Raw genomic sequence first — 10,441 nt, forward strand, 5'->3', positions numbered from 1 at the left:
CCGACTCTAGACCATTTTCGTCGTTTGTTTATTAAGCTTTTCTGGCTGGGGCAGAAATAGAGAATCGGTGGGGCAAAAAAAAAAGGTGTTGAATGCCACTTGCTGGGGCTGCTTTTTATTGCCATCGCACATCTAAGTGCAGCAGCTGTAAAATAAATATATATTTTTATATATACCCATTCCGCACCATCCATTTCTTGTACTTCTCTTTGTTGTAGTTGGCTGTGGGTGGAGCGGCTGGGCCACGGATGGCCGGGAGGATGGATATAAATTAAACGCATTAGAGTAGGAAACCGCAGCGATTTTCCCTTGCGTTTTTTTTCTCTCTCCCGCCCAGCATTAATTCGCTTTTCCAACCGACAAAGGCACTTAACGTTCTTGCTCTCCCACCCTCTCCCCCTCTCACTCTCGTACTTTCTGCTTTTTTCTGATTGAAGTGTATACAAAATTTAAATAAGAAACAAATCGAAGTAATGGCAAAGTCCCCTTGCCGCCGAGGCCCTCTCGATTGCCACCTCGTAGATGGCTAGATACCAAATACCAAATGCTCAAATGTTGTAAAAGGCAATGGAAAAAGCTTCGAAATGGCGCTGGAATGCAGACGAAGGAAGCTCTTCACATAATGAAAAAATAAAGGAAACCGAAAATCCATTCAAATGAATCCAAATTCATTGAAGCGTTTTTTTTCGGTACCGGATGGAAGAGAAACAAAAAGGAATTAATGGCAGGATACTGCCGCTTATCAGGCACGTTTTTTACCTGCAACAAAAAAACAGTCAAGAGTATCATGGGAGCAAAGAAACAGTGCCATGCCCCAGAGAGCCTCCGTGTCAACAAGAAGATGGAAAACTACCAACTATTGGAGATATCTTCGGATTGTTGCCATCAAAAACGCATACTCGATTGTAATAAGATGATATCTAACATAATATGGTTATACTCGTACATTTCCAGCTAATATCAATATCATTTGAAATCTTCTTCCCAATTTCCATAGCAATCACTATCCCTAGACAAACATAGATATAAATGAAACACCAAGAGAGAGTCCCTTCCCCTGGCCCCATCAATGGCAAAGTCAGAGCCTCGGGGCGAGCTCTTAAATGGAATGACTAACCATCTTAATCACATCACATCACAGATACCGTGGCAACACCCGCACGGAGCATTCTGTGCAGCAGCTGGCGGAGCTAAACGTTTACTCGGGCGATTTGGAGATGCCCGCCGACATTTCGGCAGCTGTCAGTTGTTTGCCACTAAACGCTTACAACCAGCCAGTAAAGTGCCCCGGAGAAGGGAGAAAGTACAGTTGGGGAAAAGCAAAAGCAAAAAAAAAAGGAACATTTTATATATAATCAAATAGCAGCCAAAAAACGGTTCTGTGGCCAGGGGCAGACGTCTTCGTCTGGCGTTTCTCTGTTCCGCATTCTGGCGCTTTAACTTCCGTTTCCGCTTTCCCCCACTCTCACTCCACACTCCTTTTCATTGTCTTCTCTCTCTCTCTCTCCTGGCACTTTGCATACAAAGTACAGTTAACTAGTGGCATCAGTTTTTCACACAACAGCCCTCCGCTGATGGTTTGGCGGTTTTTCCACTGATTTCCATTCTCGGTTCGCCATTGAAAGCCAATAAAGGGAGGGCAGAGCCTGAAGATTACCAAAAGCCAAGTGCTTTGACCAGGGGTGTCCTCTTTGGATTGAGGTGGATATTCCTTTAGATGAGGTGGGAAAATGTCCCCCTGCCTTGCCTAAAACTATTGAAGAAAAAGCGTACATCAAGGCTCTTGTCCTTTCGAGGCGCATTTCGGTTACCATTTGATGTCTCATTGGCAATAGATCTACTAAACTTTTCCCTCTCTTTGTACACATATTTGTGGATTTGTTCGGTGATCGCTATTGGAAGGTTCTATAGGTTATGTCTCCTTGGAAATATCCCTCGATACCCATACTTTCAACAATTTGTATTCTCCCAATAGGCAAAACAGCTGCTTACTTTTCCAAAAAGTTACATAGTTTCAACATAATTTTAACAGTATTCGAAGAGAATAATTTTTACACCGAATATAGCGAGGAATTTAGGCACATCCTACCAGATACAATACGGATACCTTGAATAAATTAAGCAAACATTTATAAATACTACATTTCATAAGCTTTACTTCCTCTCACCTGGTGTCTTAGAAGCTCTCATTTTTCGCTTTTAGCAACCGTATTATGCAATAAATTATTATCACCATAGTATCGTATATAATGAAAAATAGTACCGCAACGATGCCCAATCGTAGGCCTTTTTTGAACAGTTTCCAAAGGGGCAACATTTGAGAGGAGTTCGAACGATGTTTGACGTAGAATAGATTTCATTTGTAAATATGAGTGGAAGGTCGCGGATACACATGTATTCATCTGCGGTTTGGTCGGGTCACTCAGGGATAGGCCCCAAATCCTCTTCAGCTTTCTCATCTGGCATATCATTTCCAAACAAATGCTGTTTCAAGTGCTCGTTATAGACTCGATTAGCCATTGCTCTGACTGCTATAGTGACGGTCGTCGCGTCCTCCACCGTCGTGGTCTTCTTCCCTGACTTGTTGTGGAAGAAGACAAAGTATATGATCAGACCGCCTATGATCAGTATCCCGATACCGGAGCAGGCGATGCAGACCAGCACCTTTGTCCCCAACTTAAGGCAGCTGAAAACGGTTTAAAAATAGTCCAATTTCTGAAATGGTTTGGAGGAACACTTGCTTACCAGCATAGAGCAGATCCGATTATTCCGACACACATAATTTCTGATTTTGAAATGTAAACTTTTATTTGTCGAAATTTGTTTAACCAGAAATTACGAGCATGAGCGATAAAGCAGGGCCTCCCCCATATCGGGGCATATGCTCTGGGGTAAAATGATATCAATTTCGGGCTTATTACTGTCGCAAAACAATTGGAATACTTTGCCCATAAAAATGATAACCCAACCCACATCCCCAGCCACGAGACTCCATTAGGCATTCCCTTCGAGTGAGCATATTTTGGCTTTCAGGCAAATTATATTTTATGCCGTTTTCTTACAAAAATTCTCTTTTATTGCAAATGGTACGGGAGATTCGATTAACTTAAGCTGGCATAAGGGTTGGCCCACGCTCTCGATTGTCGTTGGGGGCCGCTTGGAAATTTAGAGAAATAAAATAAAATAAAAAAAGAAAAACTCACAGAAGGAATGTAAAGAGAAGAGAAATGTGCTTTCTTGCCGCATAATCGAAATGTATTTTGCCTCTTTATTGCCTTGCCAAAGGTGAGTCCTGGCCTGGCCAAGACAATGGTGGGGGTCTAAGGGCTGCCGAGTGGAACGAACGACTGTCTGTGTGGGCCTGGGCCACGTTTTGTGCGGGGCGATAACAACATTTTAACGCCTTATGGTCCATTTAGGTAAAAGTGCCGATTACGCTCGGCTTAACCAGAAATTATGACCCCAGAGCCGGCTGGGCTTCGGCAGGAACTTTAAACGAAGCCAAGATTCCCCCAACAAAAGGCTCTCTAAGCATCGGATAAAGTTAGGGGTTTGCTGCCGATTGGCTGGCTATATTTTTCAACAGAAGGGGATTTTAAATTTAAAATCTTAAGCATTGAAATATACGTGGTCTTGTTGGAATGATTTTGTTCTTTGACAGGGTTTATTGGGCAGTCAAAAAATAGCCAGGAAGTTCTTGAAAAATGTCTAAAATTTCAATTTAAATAGTAGATGTATTACAATATTATTAATAGCCATCGACAGCCACAAAAGCTGTTATCAAACTGAACCCCCTGGACCGTTTCAGAAATGATGAATAGATTTCATAGATTATCGGCTTAGATATTAGTTTGTAGATTGCCAAAACACCACCGAAATACCGTCTGTGGATAACCAATTATGGATATGGCAGAGTAATCGTATTAAAATTTTTGTGCCATACTCTTAGGCGCATCTTTTCTCGTTGTACACATATAAGAATCATTTAAATAAGCCAAGTAAATATTTGATAGCATAATTTCAAGCCGTACACAACAACGGAGTCACTGCCCAGCCCAGGCAGATCTCTAGCCAAATACTCAGCTGCAACGGCTGTGCTTTATGTGGCATCAACGAGGCGTATGCGCAATTTATTTGCATACGAAGGACCGACCGGCATTGCGTAAAAATTAATGAAAGGCAATTAAAAGCATTCGGAAATGTAATAATAAAATGTATGCCAGCAACATATTAAATGCGTCTCTCTTTCGAGGACAGGCACTGCAGTGCACTCCGATGCCCTCCACTCCCCTCCTCTCCTCTCCCCTCCACTCCCCTGTCAACGGCAAATAAATATTGTATTTTGGGTTTTTGGTGAAATGCACAAAATATTGCAACAATAATGGAATGATTTCGTTTGTGTAACCCCCGGTAATTTAATGCTATTTGTTAGATATATGTTTATGCCTATGAAAATTGAATTGCATTTCGTTTTCGCAATTGTTTTTTTGTTACCCGTTTATTTGTTGAAAGTTAAATTGAATTTGCTTTTGGGTGTTTTTGGATTTCTTGGCAATCAATTGCCATGACAAATGTTTCTGTTTCTGTTTCTGTTTGTGTGCTTGTTGTTGTTTCAGTGGTTGTTGCCGCTTCTGCTTGCCGTTTGGCTTGAATTTGTCAAGTGGATATACCCTTCCTGGAGAGGCATGTATTGCTGAATGTGTTGCTAGGAACTCGGATATTCCTGGAGACACTTTAAAAGGGGGCATCCCCAATGGGAAGTTCTTGTAATTAGAATATCCATTTTAAGCCCAGATCTGTATACCCTGATAAGGTTCTGCCACCAGCGATCCTTCTGTAGAGTATTCCCGCTTAGGCTTGGTTTGGGGGCCCGGTACTTGCTTTAGTTTTTATCCCTGGAAAAGGAAAGGGGCCACTGGGCAGGGAATCTTGTGCATTATTGCGATTTTACACGCTGCTGCACTCGAAAATGAAACGGACAATAAGCTCCACTTGGCCAGAATCAGCAGCGGGCGTGGTGTGGTGGCAGGGTCAGCGGCAGGAAGGCGTGGCATCGTAGCATCCTCGCCGACGTTCTGGCCATCATTGCCACTGTCCGCCGCTAAAAGCTTTTTGATTATGAAAAATGTTCGAAACATATGCTCCAAATGACTGCAAAGCGTGCGAAGAAAGTTCTCTCTCTCTCTCTCTCTCTCTCTCTCCCGTTCAGCATCGCATCGCTGACTGGCTGACTAAGTTTTGTGCTTTTTACAGTGCATCACAGTAGTATATGTACCAGTGTAGGTACGTACCTCTTGCAGACACTCGTATATATGTTCTACACGTACTCAACATTGTGTAAGTAAGCATGTTTTATTTCGTTGCAGCTTTTCAGTGGCACTTGGACCTGGTTCCAGCTCTGGATCCACTGCTCCCACTCCTGCTCCCACTCCTGCTCCCACTGCCGGTCCTGTTCACGGCTCTGCTCTCGACTTGTCCTTGTTTTCGTGTTGCTGTTCTTGTTTATTGTTTATTGTGGCTTTGCCTGTTTTTTAGATGCCTTCTGCTATTGTGGCTCTTGGCTGTTAGTGGACTTTGCTGGTGCATTGTTAATGGTTGTGCCATTTTATTTTAAAATTAATAAAGTGGCCGAGTTCGAGAGTTCCAGAGTCTGGGCTCGAGTAAATTGCAGAACAAACTTCATTCGAGGCTGCTTTGTGCGTGTGTCGTTCCAAAACAACTTTCAACAAATTGTGGACGCTGCAAATGCATTTTTAATAAATGCTACGATTTGTGGGTATTTTCTGTAGATCGTTAATATGGTTAGGGGTTCCTTTAAGCTGAAGTTTCGGTACATAATGCTGAACAGATACCAACTATTTACTTAAAGATAAATTTCCTAGAAGTATTTATCAAGTGTTGGTGGTTTTTGTGTTGGGCTCAGAGTATCAGATCGTTGGGCTCCACAGCTCCACAGGGGCAGCGTTTGTAGATCGTCCACTTCATCGAAGGGTATGAATCTCGAAACGGGAGTAGAATCCTTTGCCCAATGTCTGAAGCACAAGCAATATTACTCCCTGATGCAGAAGTAGAGTACTGAATCCTTACCAGGTTGCACTGGGCGGTTAGATCCAACGCCAGGCAATAGACCGAAACCTACTTCATGGAATCCCTTTGATGGTGTCGATTCTCATTTAAGGAATTACATTTTATAGCCCTCAAACAGTTCCCCTCATGCGGCGACCGCCATAATGGTTGATTTCAGTCAGAGAATGGAATGGCTAAGATATTTGCTACTTTTTCAGATGAGTACATTCCGATATGATGTATTTATGTATGCATAACTCGTGTTTTATTAACATCTCTTAACGAAAAAGTTTAGATATCACCCCTTGAAACATCACAAATGCCTCTAGATGTTATACCTACGACTTTAATAATCTGTTGTTCTTTCCGTATCTTATTTATAGATACCAGATACTACTACATACTAGACATAGATTAAAATAGCCCATAGCATAGTCTTTTCATAATTCCTACATATACTGTCCTCCCATCAAAGAGTTCTTCCTATGTGTTCAGTCGTTCCGCTCATAATAATTGATCCACAGACTTAAATCATGAATTCCCCACCGTCACCGTCACCGTCACTGTCTCTGTTTCAGTTCAGGTTGATATAGGAAACCTCCCACATTGACAATCCCAAAATAGAAATACCCTCACTCATAAATGCTGGATCCCCACATGCTGAGCCTCTCCGACTGCCAGTTGACAGGCCGTTCATCGGGGTCTAAGCATATTTGCCACTTAGGGAGCAATTAGGCGGGAAAGTATGCCTCGGACTACACGTGCATCGATCTCTTTAAATCAGGGAAAGGCTCCCATCCCATCCCCGATGCGTTGGTAACTGAATGTCTCCGCGGAGAGAGAGTGCATTAGCCTTTGTCTAGGAGAAAGACCAACTCGGAGATGGGCATAGAAAGAGCGAAGAGTGTGGCATCAACACGTAACCGTAGCTGCAACACAAATGTGTTGCCGGAACGAACAACTGAGATCTGTGTTTCTTTTTGTTGTTCTCTTAGTATTTTTAGAGCAGCGCAGAGCAAGTGAGAAGGCTAGAGAGAGAGAGAGAGAGAGAGAGACAGAGATGGAGGGATAGTCCGTATGCCGTATGTGTGGTGGATCGTTTTATGATATTTTTAAACGATAAAAACGCTGCAGGCGAAGTCAAGTGCATTAAGAGCTCTGCTCTGATGTGCTCTGCATTGGCATCAAGTGTCCGGGGGTAGCCACATACAGAACCAGCAACAGAGATTCATCGTCCGCCAGACCAAATGAAGCCATTAGCAAACAGAACTTCTGGCCTAAATATAAACTCTCCAATGAAGTTGGCTATACGCTATATTTGGCCAGTGCCAGTGGCCCCAGGCCCCAGCTCCATCGCGAACGCAAACGCGATCTCGAGTTTCTTTTTGGGGATCTCGATCTCCCAGACTGGGGCTGTGCCCACGGCTTCCTTGCCACTCCGCTGTAGGCACAGTTCTCGTGCATGTGTGTCGCCTGTAGCCGCCGCAGAGCTGCAAGTTTTCCAAGCGTTTCGACGATTTGCAGATTCCCGTCACGATTTAGCATTTTTCATCAGCTCAGCGATTTTCATGTCACGTTCGCTGACAAAGTTTCCACCGCCCCCCCATAACCTTCCCCTTTCCACAAACTCGCTCAGGCTTATCCTTGAGTCGCATCCTGGCGCGAAGTTTCAAACATCGCTGCGGCGCATCTTTTGTGGCCATATATATATATGTATATATAAGTGTTGTATCTGCTGTTTGCCCTGGGCCCTGGCTCACTCCAGTCTCGAACTTGTCTCCACATCCTCTGACTTGTCCCGTTCGAAGGCTCTACCTCTGGGCCTCTCTCCAGTCCCCCGACCCGTCTTCTATGTAGTTTTGTTTGTTTGCTGTTCCAAAGTTTGTCAGCTTGATGTTTAATTGTTATTTTGTGTCTCTCGATGTCTATCTGGGTGTGCGTGTGGACCAACTTAAGTATGTCTGATTTCATTTGTAAGTTCCTCCACCGAAAGTTCTCGTCTGTCTGAAGGGCATAACTTTGGCTGCGACTCAGATTGAGTCCCCTTCAAGGGGCTTAAAGACGCTTCTGGGTTTCATTTTCGAAAATTATTTCAGTGGAAATTCAACTGCTTTTCAAATACTCCAGTGAGCGGGGTCGAGCGTTGGTGGGGTATTTGTATAGCGCTATCGAGCTCCATTCGCACACCGCCACGTTAAATAAGGCTGAGAGATCAGATTCATTCATTTCTGTTTTCAAAATACTTCCAACTCAGCCTTGAAGACTTTCTAATATGCTAATGGCTTTGCCCAACAAAACAGGTTGTTCTTAGAAGCTCTATTAAAATGTTAATATATATTCCTTGAAATTGTAAGGTGTTCAGGGACTCTAAAAGTTCAATTGGAATTATTCCAAAATTAATAAGAAACATTATATTTTACGGGCCTGAGGCTTCAAGTAATAATATTCGTAGAAATTGTTCCAAAAGTATAATATTGTACGACTAAAATAAAGAGCTTTTTGCCCATTTATACATTCCACAGAATTATCCCGAATACCTTTTAATACTACTATAAAAATTCTTGTGAATTTGCTTCCATTCTCTTAAAATTATTTTTTTTGGGCGTTAGACTTAAGGGTTCTCTAAATTTAAATTAATGTATAAATTTGTTGAGTTGGGGTTATTCTAAAAATATTAAAATATAATTTGAATGCATGTTGTCAGATATTATTACAATACTCTGTAGAAGTAATACAATAATACCCCGAACAAACGGTTATTAAAAATATGTTTCTAGACTCCTGAAATTCTCCTTAAATTTGTATATATTTTGCATAATTTTTCAAATCAAAAATTCCAACGCTTTTCATTATTTGGGTCCTTAAATGTTTGTTCAAGTAATTGATTCTTTGATTTATGTTTTCTCTAAACAAATGCTAAACTCTTTGGGTGTTTAAAAGCATCCACAAATACGTATTCAAATATATTTTAATATTTATAAAAAATATACATCCACATGTCCAGAACCAAAACCGAATGGCGTTTATCCAGTATCGAAAACTTTCTCTAAAAATAATGCTAAATATTTCGGGGGACGCAACAAAACGAAATCTATGTACAGCTATATCTGTATCTGTATCTCTTTGTGTCTGTATCTTCCTGTTCGTGTATCTGAGTTTAGTCATCTACATTCTGCTGCTCACTTATTTCTGCCGGCGAGAGCGTTTCATATTAATTCCTGTTTATGTGTGGGTGAGTGCTTAACTAGCAGCAGGCCCCCCCCTTCCACCGACCGCCCGGCTTTGCCAGCTCTCAGCCACACACACATGTACAATGGCGCACAGATACAGCTGCAGATACAGATACAGTGGCACACTGAAATGTAGCTGTATCCACTTGCGAGCGATTTGAAAGCGTTATTTATTTGTGGCACAAGCGACCATATTTCAAACGCACACCGCACCGCCACCACCAACCGTCACCGTCACCGTCACCGGCTCTGGCACCGGCAATGGCACCACCATATAGCCATCGCCATAGCCATCGCCAAGTTGAAAAGTCGACAAAAATACGACCAGACATTGGTACAGACAAGCATACTATAGAAAGCGGAAAATTTCATCCAACCCAGCCCCGAGACCGAGTTGGACGAATTATGGATGCGCTGAATTGGCCAGCACTTGAAATTCGAAATTCCAAAATGGACCTAAATATAGTTTTAGATTTAATCGGTATGCTCGGTTAATGGCTGGCCGATCCAAGTTGAAACTTGATTGAATCTGCGAGTACTTCATTGGGTATTTAGATATTCTTGTATTCAATTGGATACAATGAAGGCATATCTGCAGGGGCTTCCAATGGCCATGTAGAAGTACTCTCAATTTTAGAAAGCCCTCCCCATCCTCCCCCTCCTCCCCCTTAACCCTTCCACTGCGCTACATTACCCATCCGCCACACAACTTTTTCGCACTCGTTTGCTGTTTGTTGCTTTGCGATTGTTGTATTTGGGTTCTCTTTTTTTTTTTTGCTTTTTTGATTTTTTTGTTTTTGTTTTTACAACTTAACGTGTCGCACAAAGGTGCACTGACGGCGAGTGTATGTGTGGGTATCTGTGTGTGTGGCTCATATCACACGCTTGCAAGGCTGCTGCTAGCTCTTGATATTTGGCTCAGACCCGAAGTCCCCAAAGGGCAGTGCTGCCTTTTTGAATACCCTTCAATGGGGTACAATGATTTTGAGCAGAAGCATATGCATATATATTCTCTATCAGCATCCAGAGACACTCGTTATGGCTCCTTCCTTCTTTCTACAAGGCTTTATAGGGCTACTGTTTCAGTTCTAAAGACATCTGGCCCCTATTCCATGTTGGTCTTGGTCGAAAAGGTGCTCCCTGGC

General features: G+C 42.5%; 1 protein-coding gene across 1 annotated transcript; it reads right to left on the reverse strand.

The window, feature by feature from the left end:
• Positions 1-1,988: 1,988 nt before the first annotated feature.
• LOC108161488 (protein midgut expression 1) lies at positions 1,989-2,857 on the reverse strand. The gene is made up of 3 exons (XM_017295761.2): positions 2,746-2,857; positions 2,169-2,686; positions 1,989-2,107 (listed from the first exon to the last, which is right to left on the reverse strand). Exons 1-2 carry the CDS (start codon positions 2,778-2,780, stop codon positions 2,419-2,421), a joined length of 303 nt encoding a protein of 100 aa, XP_017151250.1. The 5' UTR covers positions 2,781-2,857; the 3' UTR covers positions 1,989-2,107; positions 2,169-2,418.
• Between the last annotated feature and the right edge of the window lie 7,584 nt (positions 2,858-10,441).

Source organism: Drosophila miranda, chromosome 4 (genome assembly GCF_003369915.1).
Source record: "Drosophila miranda strain MSH22 chromosome 4, D.miranda_PacBio2.1, whole genome shotgun sequence".
Taxonomy (NCBI): domain Eukaryota; kingdom Metazoa; phylum Arthropoda; class Insecta; order Diptera; family Drosophilidae; genus Drosophila; species Drosophila miranda.

Coding starts and splice junctions, on each gene's coding strand:
- LOC108161488 (XM_017295761.2), bottom strand. CDS start 2,780: ATGTGTGTCGGAATAATCGGATCTGCTCTATGCTG. Junction 2,687..2,745: donor ATCGGATCTGCTCTATGCTG/GTAAGCAAGTGT, acceptor AACCGTTTTCAG/CTGCCTTAAGTTGGGGACAA.